Consider the following 14,278-nt stretch of genomic DNA (forward strand, 5'->3'; position numbering starts at 1 on the left):
CAGGTGGGCTACAGTTAATGAGGTTGCAAAAGAGTGGGACACAACTGAGTGGCCAAACAGCAGCAGCAAGGTGCTTGAGAGCGGATGAAATTTTTACACTTCCTTTTTATATTTCCTTCAACACCTTCTGAAGGGGACAATCTGGTTATATATATATATTTTTTTTTTTTTTTTTTTTTTTTTTTTTTTACTATTGCTGTTTGCTAATATAAAACTTATCCCTTTCCCTCAAGTGCTTACCTGCAAAATATTTACTATTCTCTTGTGATTTAAGTCAATTGCCAGATAATGCACTTTTTGCTGATTTCTCAGAGCACAAGTGTTTAGGCAGCAGTTTCTGGTTAGGTCTGTTCACTCAGTCATTCAATCACACATTCATTCACGCAAATGACCAGCATTTACAGATCATAATGCAGCTGTCTCAAAGAGAACCAAAACAACAAAGTTTTTAAAGAATTACCAGAACTTTTATTTTTGCTTTAGTTTTATTAAAAAAATAAATATGTCATAAAGCTTTTTTTTTCCTTTAGGGAGAAAAAAAGGAACAAGTTTCATAAAACCAAATAAGCAACAGTAAGATGTCTTAACTTGAAAAAGATTGGGAATTACTGGTTTACAAGTTACAACTGAATGAAAGGACAACTAACCCAGCCTCAGCTGGCTATTTCATGCCAATGGCAGCAAACAAAAAGATCAACAAGGGCAAAATAAATAACTGTGTGGAAGCCCTGGTAAGTGCTTAAACAGGCCAAGTCACTGAGACATCAGGATAGATCTTGCTTTGAACAACACAGAAGTTTCTGAAGAGTTGTGTATAAATGAAATAACTGCAAACATACTAGGAGAGCTTGGAATCTGAAAGAGTTCCATAGTGAATTCTTTTGTGAACAACCACTTCCACTTTTGTAAATCCAGGTCTGTTTGCTTTGCTTAAGGCAAAGTACACCGAGCAGTTACCTCTCAGCTCAGGCAGAGGCCCGGTCTCCTAACACTGCTCCTGCTGGGCCAGTGGCACAATTTCCAAGTCTGTGTTTCTGTGAAGTAGTGTAAGATACAGAGTTGACCAGGGAACCCAGCTACACCTGGCAAAGCAGGCAGAGGGGTGGGGGTCCACTTTTAACAATATTGCCATGTCAACAAATACTTTTTTGAGATCTACTTTGTGCAAAGTATACTAATAAACTCTAACCAATTCAGTTACAGATGTATTATTTCTTTCTCTAAAACCTTCAGTCAGGGCCTATGTCTGGAACCCTAAAAGTAATACTTTTAATTCTTAAGACTGGCTTTAACCAAATCAGGTGCCCAACTCCTTCAAACTGGGGTGGACGATAGATAATGAGAGACTGAGTTTTCTAAGGCTGAAGTTTAACAGAAGAACCACATTTTATATAACTAGTTAATGAAAAATTTTGCTGGTGACAAATTTTTCAAATGGTTCTTTTTTTCTCTTACTTTCTCTAAACAGAACTGAGTTCTCAGGCAAACTCTGCAGAACAGTTAAAGTCACTGATTTAACTCTGTGGTAGGGTGACATATTTCAGTCCTACTGATAGAAACAGAAATTTCTTTCCACCCACTAGAATGCCATAAACTCATCCTACACCACAGCAGCAGTGCTTTGGACAGAGTAAATATGGTAGTACTAGTTCCAGTCAGTTTTAATCTTTGTAAATAAACTGGATCCTCACATTTGCTCACAGCCTCCATTTGGCCAAACTTCTACCAGGCTTAAGTCACATTTAGTTAGGCTGTTCCGTTTCTTTATTAAAAATGCTTCTAATAACATTGCTGCCTATAATGTACAGGTGTGAATGAAAAGAGTATGCAATCCGTAGTCTTTTCCACACTGAGTACAGTAACAACAATTAGTAAATAATTAAAGAATAAGTGGTCATTTTAAAACTTGTGTTTTTCTTAAAAAAAATTTTTTTTTACTTTCTAGCACTTAAAAAAATGGTCTTAAAACTGCCCTATTTCCAGTGCTGTTCCCTACTCTGCCCACCCATCCAAAACCTGCTACAAATGCTGGACTGAATTTATACAAATAATTTAGCAGTACCAAGATTTTTCAAATGGAAACAGTGTTACTGACTTCTTCATATTGGATAACAAAATAAGGGTAACTCTGGTCGTCATTAAAAATGACAAAAATCTGAGGCTCAAAGAAATTATCAACACAAGAGTCATACAGGTCACTGGTGACGCTGCCAGGGTTGACGGGAGGGGGCCTTCTCATGCCGTGACTGCCCATTGTGTATCTGCCAGTTAGCACTTTAGCCAGAAACATGAAATGGACTCCTTTGGAGGACTTCTTAGAAAAGTTGTGAGAGTAGCTTGCCTTCTTTGCAAAGTAACTGCCCTGTCCAAACATTGTAGCATGCTTTCCACAGACTCGCGGATCAAAGTTGTGCTTGCAGATCCCATCTACCACATCCTGGGATGTTCCATGAAATAAATGTCTCTCATTTATTATTCTGTCACGGCCAAACATTTTCCGGTTCATATATTCCTTTTTCCTAATGCAAAAAGTGGACAGGAAATTCAGAAGAAGGAAGGTATAATCAGTTTAATAGGCATGATATTCTCTTTATGGTTTCAATGGGGAGGAAATGTTAACATAGCCTTCAAGGGCAAAAATATCATCAAAGATCATACTGTAAGTTTAAACCCCTCTTTTGCACAGCAGACAAAAGCACTTTCCCTCTTTGCTCCACCAACCATTTGTTCACTTGCTCTTTCATTTCAAATCTAGCTCTCACAGCTTACCTTCTCAGGGTGACTTCCTTACCTAATTCCACCAACCTGAAAGTCTCTCAATTCTGAGGTTCCTCAAATCTACATGCAAGCTCCCCTCTACCGAATTACATTAATTTGTGGCTGACTTGAAATACAGCACCATAAAATGATCAATAACAAGGCCTCTGGTGCTAGCCTGCCTGGGTTCAAATTCCAGCACCATATCTTATTAGCTGTATGACCTGTGGCAAGTTATCTAACTTTTCTGTGACTCAGTTTTCTTTCTGTAAAATGCAGACTGTAATAATCCTACTTGGAAGGTCTGTTATGAGAATTATGAGTTAATGTAAGAAAAAATATGACATTAAGTTCTATGCAAGACCTTCCTATTATGTTCTGCATTTATCATTAACTACATTAAGAAAACCTCTTTTGAACTTTTCATACTGCTGACTCACCTTTTATATTTCTCCCAAAGAAACTGATTTTGGACTCTCAATATTTGCAAAATTCTATATTTAAACTCAGGCACAGTCTTATGAAAAAGATTATAGATGATTCGGTAACTTTTGTCCTCTGCAGAAACAGGCACTTGGATGAAGTCCTGAGAAGGATGCATATAAACCCAAGTTTCAGGGTAAAAGTTTGCTGAGGTGACCCCATCTGGACAGATGATCTGCGATGAGGAGGTTGCTTCAAGAGGTGGAGGAGCCTGTGTGGGAACACCACCAAGTGTCCTGGAAGGGAGAGGGAGGAAAACCTCAGCATAAGTCCAACTCACATTACAGTGCTCTAACATTACCATCTGAATAGCTAAAATGCATATTTAAAAAACTGGCTGATACTCCAATATAAAATAGTTTAAAAAATTATAGAAAATGCTATCAATTAAAGGAAAGAAAAAAACCTTAGAGTGAACACTGTACAGATAACCTATTATTAGCTCCCCCCGGCTTCCTTATGGAGAAAACTCTGGAATGTACTCCTGCAAGGCAAGTAAGCAAGTGCCAATTTATAAATATCTTTCCTGAGTCCTGGATTCCTCTTTTGCCTATATAGTTACACTCCATTTCAAGGTAACAACAATTTGTATGTGTTCCTCAAACTTTGTTGTACTAAGCAGAAAACGTATCACTACTAAAGGCTACTTAGATGGGGAAGCATAGTGAATGGAGACAGTGAGGCAGGTGGGTAAGAGGGAGCTTACAGGGAGACGACAGAAAATATTAAAAAAAAAAAAAGCTTATACTTTTAGTTTTTGTATAAAAACAAATAGATCATGGAGTAGGCATCAAAAGAAAGCTAACATTTGGCATTTGCTTCAGTTTTAAATATCACATATAACAACAAAACCATCAATACAATTCAAATTTTATAGCTTTAGATGTGCTTAAGATAGAGCTAATTATCTTAAGCCCTAGACACTAGACTATCCTTGAACCTTAAATTCAGGTCTATTACTCTAAAGGATGAGTTTAGACAAGCACGTACTTATTCCTACCTGATTAAATGATTTAAATCCTATTTCTGGGCCATTTTCAAAATAGAGCAAAAGGAAACAAGCAGAGATAAAGGGAATCCTAACCCTGATGGTCAGATTCAGGGCAAAGAAGGCCTGCCAGTTCTCTTCTGGAGCATTTTCACAAAGACCTGACAGATTCCTCCAGAGCCTTTCCTGTCTGGTACATTTTTCTAAAGAGAGGCCCCACTGCTTTAATCAAATTCTGACAGGTACATAACTCTTTAAAAAGCCGTCACTATTCTAGAGGAATGGCAGGAAACACAGACTGTAATCTCCTTATTTTTAGCTGTTCCCTCTATTCCTGCTCTGTGAAGAGTCTAAATCCTAACCCACCAGGTTTCCCAGTATTGTTAGGGGTTGATGTTACCAACAGAGGTTTCTGGGTTGAAGGAGGAAGGTAAGCTTCTCCCAACCACTCTGCCCAAAATAGGTTATAGGCGGTCACAGCTGTACTGAAAACCTGGCACTGACACCAGGAGAGACGGCTCCTCTTTCTTCTGCCATTCCTGCCTGGAAATCAGTTCACCAAACGGAAGCTTCACATTCAGCTCATAGGTATTCCAGTGACACACTGCAAGCTTCCCACATACCTAGCCTTCTCTAGAGAGCCAGAGTCAGTCAAAGGCTATGGAGCATGTACTCAAGGACCTCTGAAGAATGAATTCTCCTAATCTAAGGTCACCGTTTATCACTCTCCTTCCCTCCCCTGGCCATTCTGAATGACATTTCCTAACTTCAGTGATGAAGTAAAAATTAATTTTATCCTTTTGGGGAGTGGTCCCCAACCTCCCAGAGCTAATGCCTGATGATCTGAGGCGGAGCTGCTATAATAATCATAAAAATAAGATGCACAATAAATGTAACATGCTTGAATCACCCAGAAACCTTCCTCTGACCCCTGCTGCTGCTGCTAAGTCACTTCAGTCGTGTCCGACTCTGTGCGACCCCATAGACGGCAGCCCACCAGGCTGCCCCGTCCCTGGGATTCTCCAGGCAAGAACACTGGAGTGGGTTGCCATTTCCTTCTCCAGTGCATGAAAGTGAAAAGTGAAAGTGAAGTTGCTCGGTTGTATCCCACTCTTAGTGACCCCATGGACTGCAGCCTACCAGGCTCCTCCGTCCATGGGATTTTCCAGGCAAGAGTACTGGAGTGGGGTGCCATTGCCTTCTCCTCCTCTGACCCCTCTAGTCTGTGGAAAAACTGTCTTCCATGGAACCTGTCGCTGGTGCCAGAAAGGCTGAGGATCACTGCTTTCTGGGTCTCAGGCCTTATTCAAGACCATGAGGTGACTGCACAGGACAGATGTCCTGTCAATTGAAATGGACTTCCAAACTTCGAAAGCTGGTATTTGTGTGTTTAGCTCAAGCATTCTAAGAATATTCAAGAATAAGATTTTTACTCAGTTCAGTCTCTCAGTCATGTCCGGACTCTTTGCGACCCCATGAATTGCAGCACGCCAGGCCTCCCTGTCCATCACCAACTCCCGGAGTTCACTCAAACTCATGTCCATGGAGTTGGTGATGCCATCCAGCCATCTCATCCTGTCGTCGCCTTCTCCTCCTGCCCCCCAATCCCTCCCAGCATCAGGGTCTTTTCCAATGAGTCAACTCTTCACATGAGGTGGCCAAAGTATTGGAGTTTCAGCTTCAGCATTAGTCCTTCCAATGAACACCAAGGACTGATCTCCTTTAGGATGGACTGGTTGGATCTCCTTGCAGTCCAAGGGACTCTCAAGAGTCCTCTCCAACACCATAATTCAAAAGCATCAATTCTTCGGTGCTCAGCTTTCTTCATAGTCCAATTCTCACATCCATACATGACCACTGGAAAAACCATAGCCTTGACTAGACGGACCTTTGTTGGCAAAGTAATATTTCTGTTTTTACTAGCCCTATTAAAAACCAGCAAGCACATGGAAAAAAAATTAACTATGAGAAACACTAGCTAAACTTGATTGTGGTAATAATTCTATAATATATATAAAGTCATTATGCTGTGCACTTTCAACTTATACAGTGTTTTATGTCAATTATGTTAATAAAACTGGACGTGGGGAAAAAGCAGGGAAACCCTTTAAAAAGAGCCAACTTTGCAGGAAACTCATGAGTTAAGCTTGCACCACCACCCCCACCTCCCTACTCTAGCATTCCCAATTCTTAGGTATCTCTGATCCCCTGATAGTTAAAGCCTTTTTGACACCTATGATTTTCTTGGACTCTTTGCACTTACTAAGACTTCAAAACAAAACTTTCTTCCTGACTAAGATCATGGTCTCTCTAGAAATCCATTTCTGAAATCTGTTTTTGGAACTGGTCCTTGTCCTCTTTCTCCCCTCTAGGCCAGCCCTGGACTCTAGGGCAGACAGGAACGCAATGGCTGCATGTACCATCACACCCTGGTGAACTTGCTGCTGCTCTACTCTTTTTGCACTGAAATGTCTGCATAATCTCTTTGATTTGCTAAGCTCTTACTTTTTACCTGATGATTACTGGTCCAGATAAGAAGACTAAAATAGGAAATTTTGAAAAGGAAAAGAGTGACTTTCTTTGTTCTCTTGTAAGCCAACATTATAAATAGGAAGGCCATATTTGTGGCATTAACTCTATTACTGCTCATACTATTTTTACAGTTCATACTTCTACAAAACAAGCTTAAGAGTAAAAAAAGGTGAAGGGAAGGGTATTCCGTAATTGCCAGTCTTAGGATCAAAACAAATCAATTTTCACTCTTCCGTAAAACTCTCCCAACAATGCAGCATTGAACGAGCGTTCTTCCTCTCACTCAGAAGCTGCATCATGCCTGATTGGCCCAGCATGCCAAGCTGCAGGTCTCACTGATGAGCTCTACTGTCTCACTAGGAGGACAGCATGTTCCTAGCTACTGGACGCTGACACTGTCTCCAGCTGTGCTAGTGCAATTACAGAACGGCATTTTTATTAGTTTCTAATTAAAAAAAAACACAGGGTAAAATTTTCACACCTAAACTAAGAAGAAAGCACATATTTACCTCAAGTTTAGAAACATATATTTCTAAAATCTGCCTTACTGACAAACTGCTTTTAGGTACTGAGCATTTCAAGGATTTTTGTTTATATTTTGTTTTTAATGTTCCTTTTGCAATCTCAGAATTAGGATCATTAAGACTACCATAATGATATGCGAAAAACACACTTTGGACTTGAAATAAACTACTAATAAGAATGTAAGATGCCAACCACTATTACCCTAGATCTCCCCAGTTCATAAAGCCAAGTAAACCAAGTTGTATTTTAAAAATCAAGCTTTAAATATGATCTACCTGACTAGAGTAGATAATGATTTCCCTAGAGACACTACCTTTCAGATGGCCTTGCTAATGGCAATGTGCCCCAGCTTTTGCCAAATATGGAGATGTGCCAGTAGGCTCTCTAAAGAAAAGAAAAATGGCACTGGGCAAACTGGAAGGAAAGCTCACCTCTAATTCAGAAGGATGACTTCAGTCTCAAACCCAGAAGTATGACAGGTACTTTCAGAGTATTACAGGAAAATGGGCCTTACTGAGCAAATGAGAATGCAAATTGCTTGAAAAGGTGAATTCTCTCCACGGCTCCACGCAAATTCACTGAAGGGAGCCGAATGGAGAACCCTACCTTGAGGGACAATCTCTACTTGCCAAGGCCATTTACCTGGCCTAGAAAACAGTTCCATAACATGGAAGGGTGTCTTAATCTTCCATGAAAGAGGCAAATGCAAACACTGACTTAATCTAGACAGAACTACTTTTAGTTGTGGAAAAATGTTTGCTTTCTAGTCCAAAAAAATGCAAGAGGATGCTCACTCTTTTAGTGCTGGGTTAATTATAGCTCATCTGAACTCTATTTTTGGAAGAATTAAACCTAAAGAATAACTCAATTTTACATTTTAGAGATAATAAAGTTAGTCTTTTAAAGTCTTTTTGGCATTAAAAGTTGTACGTTTACATAAAATGGAGGGTGAGAATTTCTGCTGGACACTTACTGTAAATATGGAAGCAGTATAAAACAGGAACGGAAAAGGGGTCTCCTTTTTATTTCTCTTCTGAAGAATGAGTTGTGGAGAATGTAGTGGTTGTTCCACATCATAAATCGGACTTCTTTCAAACCTCGAGAGTTGGCTTCTTCAATCAATCGAATAACAGACTATGGAGGAGAAAACAGAAGGTAAAGAAAAAACACAGCAAGTTAAGCAATAAACAGTCACTATAAGACAGGAAAAATGTTAATGTAACAAAAGGTAAAAATAGTTAACTTTGCTGTTAACATCAGAAGAGTGCCAAAAAGTACAGTGAATCAAATTACTTCCTGTTATATGCAGGAATTTTATTTTTTTCTAAGATGCAGAACAGAAAGATGCTTTCATGGTTTTCCCACCTTATGAAACATGTGAAGGGTTAAGTCTATCCTAATTAAAGGCCTTACAAATTTCCTGGAGATTTTATTGTTTCTATTCCTTAAGAGGGTTTCAGAAGAAGATTAAAGATGGTAGTATATACTGCTTACATAAATCAATTAAGTTCCAAACCCAAGAAACCTCTCAAGAGTAAAAACACAAAGACACTCCAACTACACTGGACTATCCAAATATACTTTAAACAGCCTCTATTCTCTTCAGAAGATACTAGATACTAGTGACAACTTAAGAAGAAATTTTAACTCAATATTGTGTTTTACACTAATTAACATACTAGGTTGTTTTCTTTTGCTGTTTCCTTAAAAGAAAATCTAAGGTAGGTAAGTCAGTTCTCCCTTTTTGTAATGCTGGAAATGAATTTAACCAATTAAAGAAGTCAGATCTTTGGAATGTGAAATTAATCTTTAAATCCATTTCAGGGCAATTAATTGTGACTCAGAATTCTCATTCAGAGGCAAAGTAAACTACCATCATTTTAAAACCTCACTGTGTAATGGATGGACTATTCTTACCATCTCAAACTAAGGATACGTGTGCACTTGTGACAGAATTTTAAATGACTGATTTGCTTGACCACATGGTTCAATAAACATTTTCAAGTACTTCTTCCAGGGGCTTAAGGGCAATTGATTTCCCCAGTCTTCTAAAATGCTAATAGTGTAACACATGATCCAATCACCAGGAGCCAGATATAGCCAAAAGTTACACTAGTGTTCATCTCATTAAAATTACTCCAAAGTTGGCACTGAGTCTGAGTACTTATCACAGTAAATACTTGGTCCCTATTGTAATAAGATACTGGGAAAAGCATTTTCTCTCTGATAACAATGGTATTCTATTTATGAGCTCCAAGAAATTAACGGGAAAAAAATACATTTCCAGAAAAATCAAGAGAGAAAAGTATTACTCACTGTCAACAAGATTCAATTTTATATCCATAAGCTCTCTGGTTTGTGGTTCTGTCTAGTCATCGTCATAAAGGAACAGTGAAAGACAAAAAAATTTAAATGTACTTTTTGGAAAAAGATTCTGTAAATACCTCAGGATACTCCCTCCATCCAAAGTGGTCCCTACAGAAGAATTTCCAGACTGTGTGGTAAATAGAGTTGACATTGCTAGAGGGTGGTGTGGACAGCCTTCGTAGTTGGTCAAATTCAGCTGTTTCATACACATTCATGGCATTCAAATCTGCCCAAAATTCTTGTCCTCTAAAAAGACCCAAGAAAAAATGAACTGTTAATAGCAGTACATTTGCAAAACAGAAATACCTAAACATCTCATATGACATTACAAATACCTAGTATATTGTAGAATTTTCAAAGCTTGTTTTGTTTGGAGTAAAAAGATATCATTGTAAGTGGTTTCCCCGTTTCCTTTATGTCTTTTCTTAACAAGACCAAAATGTCCAAGCCATGGAGCAGGGACTGAGTCTATCCTACAGCATCACTGGCCTGAACCAATCAACACAGTCCTGCTCTTCCCACCACAGTAGGATGAGCCAAACCTGGTCTCAACCAATCAGGGAGTCAGCTCTGGATGAAGCTGACATGGAAAGCAGAGAGAGACACAAAAGAAACTTCTCTTGAAGCCTGTCTTTTTTTTTTCAGAGGCATCAGTTCACCTAAGCCAACATAGGAATACACAATACTGCCTGATGAAAGATAGGAAAAATAAAATGACCTCAGATAAGGCAAGTACTGCTAATCTACCTAACATCATCTTTTATCCTGTGGGTGGGGAAAAAAAAAAGGTTGACAAAATATGATGCGAAAAAATAGTCTGGATCATAACGTTCAGCTATGAGAATAGTTTTGTCATTTTGTTATATGGTCCGCTGCTGCTGCATCCATACTTTATTGGGGAGGAGGAGGTCCCACTATATAAATCAGAATCACTTAAATTTATAAAGCATGGTACAAAAAATTTTTGTTTCTTTTTTAATGGGACTTCATCTAGTGTTTGACTCATCTGAACCATTAATGGCAAAATGTTCATTTTTCTTGTGTATATTTCAAGAAAACATAACATCACAGCTATAAACAGAGTGACTAAGTTTTTAAATGCATTGTTTCATTCTTTCTACCACAGATTTCTAAATGGATGTCTTTAACACACATCCAGATACTCCAGATCCAGTGGCACTCGAAACTGGCTCATATGAAATCGAGGTGTTTGGACAGATATTCCCAATAACTGACATGTTTTCTTGTCATAAATTAGGATTTTGAAAAGGGTATGAATTTTGACCTATGGGTTTTGTTGGTTACTGTGAAACTCCAGACTCTGCCCTTGGAATACTTGTTCCAAGGACTGTTAAATAGGTACTACGCACAAAAAAACATTCTGTGGTCAAGTCTGAAAAAGTTGTCTACACAGAGTTAAACAATTTACTTATTGCATCTACTCCTCTGTCCCGTAAATATGTGAAGGTAGATACTGAAGTATCAATACCATGATGAGGGCTAGAAAGTACTCTTCCAAACCTATGACAATACTCTCCCTTTTACTATGAATACCTATTAACATCTCTCACTAAACACTCCTGGCAAATGTGAGGGAAAGAAAATATTTCCTACCCTCCACCCCAATGTTCATAATTTGTGAATTAGCTTCTCTTTGGGAAAAAAACAAAAATCAAAAAACTCAAAGTCATATACGAACTGATGCGGCCATGGAGCACATAACTTGTAAAAAGCAGTTACGTTCCTTTAAAAAGTCCTAAAGAACTTCCCCAAACCCTAATTTCTTACTTAATTCCAAGTGAGGATTAGAATGCCTAATTTCATCCTAACTAGCAGGATGTAGTCTTAAAAAGAACATATAATTTAAAGTGTGAAATAGGAAGACAATAAAATGCGGTTTATATCACATTTGAACACTACTTTGTTTAAAATTATTTATGGTAAATAGGAATACATAATCCAGAATTTAAAAAAAAACGTTTCTGGGAAATTCTACAAAAAAGAAAAATATTGAAACCTGGAACTCCTATACTGAAACTTCACATCAAGTTGCTTTAAACAATTTTCCCTTAATTTTAGGACAATCTGATGTTATCGAGTGGAGAGATATTAACCTCTTTCTTCATCTTAAGTTCACTTCCAGTTTCTAAACAGATTTTCCTGCTTTAAGTTTACTTCCCAGTAAATGTTCCCAATTATGAGTCAACAAATCCTCAGTATTTTCTTTATGGAGTTCTTAGTAGTGCAGTTAATACGTTAACATACATTATACTATAAACAGCCAATGCTTTTTGCTGTTAAAGTATCAGATTTTATTCTAGACATCTCTCTAGCAATTTCTGTTTACGCCTATGTTATTAAGACTTCATAGATAATGATTTGCATGAGAAAGGCATCTAAAACTGCAGCCTTTGCTACATTCTCTGAGCACTTCAGTCTTTTGGGCATTATGAAATTTCTATGACAAATCCTAATTTACTACAATCAACTGTTCTGTGGATTGATGTATCAAAGTACTGTTTTAGCTCTATTTGATTTTCAATATGATTTTCTAGACTTGACAGAGACAAAATAACAAATTTGAAAAACATTAAATTATCTTTTTATAAGATTAATTTTACCACCTGCTCTCCCTTAAACAGAGAATGCTTAAAAAATCCAAAGCCAAGAGTTTTTATTCTCTTCAATCTGCATCAGTATAAAATTCATCCAACATGAAAGCCAAATGTTCAACATTCACCACTCTTATCAAACCATTGTTTTGTATTATCAGAAACCAGTTATGAGTCGTGTGTATGGAAATGGCGAGGGTGGGCTGTTTTAGGCAATACACAAAGAATCAAACAGATGTAGTCCCTGGCTTCAAGAGAGAAAAAACTAACAAAATCTAAAACCAAAGAAGCAGTACATCTGCCTATCTAACACAAGTACATTCTGGGAATGAGAGGACAAAGAAAATGCGTGCAGCATTATGGGAGGGAGGTGGCTACTGCTCCAGGAATGCATAAAGGTAATCAATCCAAGATAGCTTTCTGTAAGAGAAAGCTAAATTTCTGTAAGGGAAAGAATTTTAGGAACAGTTTAATAGGAAATAGGGATTTCTCGGTAGTTCAGACAGTAAAGAATCTGCCTACAATGCAGGAAACCTGGGTTCGATCCCTGAGTTGGGAAGATCCCCTGGAGACAGGAATGGCAATCCACTCCAGTATTCTTGCCTGAAGAATCCCAAGGACAGAGGAGCCCGGTGGGCTACAGTCCACAGGATCACAGTCAGACATGACTAAGTAACCTAACACTTCACTTCAACAGGATGGAGGTAAAAGGTCAAAGTGGTCAATACAGGATGTGTATTAACTGAGCAGCAGAGACAGTGCCAGAGATGGGGTTGGAGAGAGGAGACAGGGCTTCCTAAAAGCAGGGTGCAGTCATCCTGGCAGATGGGAACCCTGTCTGACTTACAGACAGCCTGACTGAGGGATGGCCAGAGAAGAGCAAGAATGGGAGACAGCCACTGCGCAGTATGCTTTAGATTTAGTTAAATATATCATGTGGCTGAATCAATCCATCTGGACTCACTCAAAATAAAACTTTATCACAATAAATTAGAAAAAAGAATTGTGAGCCAATGGGTGATTTTCGCTTTAATGGGAAGGAGACCGGACTGCAGAAATATTAACAATTCTGTGTCAACATGCTTCACCAAACACACCAGCACACATACCAATGTAAGAATTTTGCAAAATTAATTAAAAATTCTGAAGAGAACACCCATTCTCATAATTTAGATGCTTACTAACAATGACTCTCTTCCCACTCAACAAATATCTTGACATACCATATAGTATGTCAAGACATACTATATGACATAACATATAGTATCAACGCACAGTGTACCAACACCTACACCATCATATGTTCTCGAATGTGTATGTCAGATCCTAAAAAGTAAAAAGGGCCTGCCATATAAATGACAGAATGGAATGGAATGGAAACCAAAACTATTAAAGAAACAGTTGCTGAATAAACCAGAAATTAGGACAGAATCCCTTCGCTGGATAAATAGTTCTTGGGATTATGTGTTTGGGAGCTCAGGAGAATGTAACCATTTTAGACAAGTTCTCTATTTACAAATTGTTCAAAACCAAGAAAGAAACATGACAACAAACAAAAGTAATCGTAAGTAGACACAATGATTAAGTGCTGGGCTATGGCCAGGATAAGATGAAAAAGGTAAAATGCCCAAAAGTCAGTGGGGAAAAAGACAAGCAAACTCTGTGGCACAGTGTAAAGTGTGGCACAAAGGTGGTCTGGGAACAATCCGGAGGCAGAAGGCCTAACTGCTGGGAACAGGGTCACGGAAGGTGGTCAAGGGAGGTGTCCCAGAGTAGGTGAAATGAGAGCCAGGTCTGGCCAGCCGCAAGGCAGACCCCGAGAGGCAGGACACCACATGCAGAGTGACTGACATGTGCAGAAGCCAACCAAGCGCGGCTCAAGCAATCCAGAGCAAGCAGCACATGCAGTTCATGTGGGAGGTCAGGGTGTCTGTGTGTGTGAGCGGGATGGTAACAGATAAGCCTGAACTGAACAGGTTGGCTGGGGCCAGATAATGAAGAGCTTTGTGTGCTG

General features: G+C 38.7%; 1 protein-coding gene across 1 annotated transcript in view; it reads right to left on the reverse strand.

Annotated features, from left to right (window-relative positions):
• Positions 1 to 445: 445 nt before the first annotated feature.
• TIPARP (TCDD-inducible poly(ADP-ribose) polymerase) overlaps positions 446 to 14,278 on the reverse strand; it is a 27,761-nt gene continuing 13,928 nt past the window's right edge. The window contains exons 3-6 of the mRNA XM_010839871.1: positions 9,730 to 9,898; positions 8,259 to 8,419; positions 3,198 to 3,476; positions 446 to 2,519 (exon numbers count right to left, since the gene is read on the reverse strand). Coding sequence (XP_010838173.1) covers positions 2,072 to 2,519; positions 3,198 to 3,476; positions 8,259 to 8,419; positions 9,730 to 9,898 — 1,057 coding nt within the window. The 3' untranslated portion in view covers positions 446 to 2,071. The remainder of the gene's footprint in view (positions 2,520 to 3,197; positions 3,477 to 8,258; positions 8,420 to 9,729; positions 9,899 to 14,278) is intronic.

Source organism: Bison bison, unplaced genomic scaffold, assembly GCF_000754665.1.
Source record: "Bison bison bison isolate TAMUID 2011002044 unplaced genomic scaffold, Bison_UMD1.0 scf7180017864135, whole genome shotgun sequence".
Lineage (NCBI taxonomy): Eukaryota > Metazoa > Chordata > Mammalia > Artiodactyla > Bovidae > Bison > Bison bison.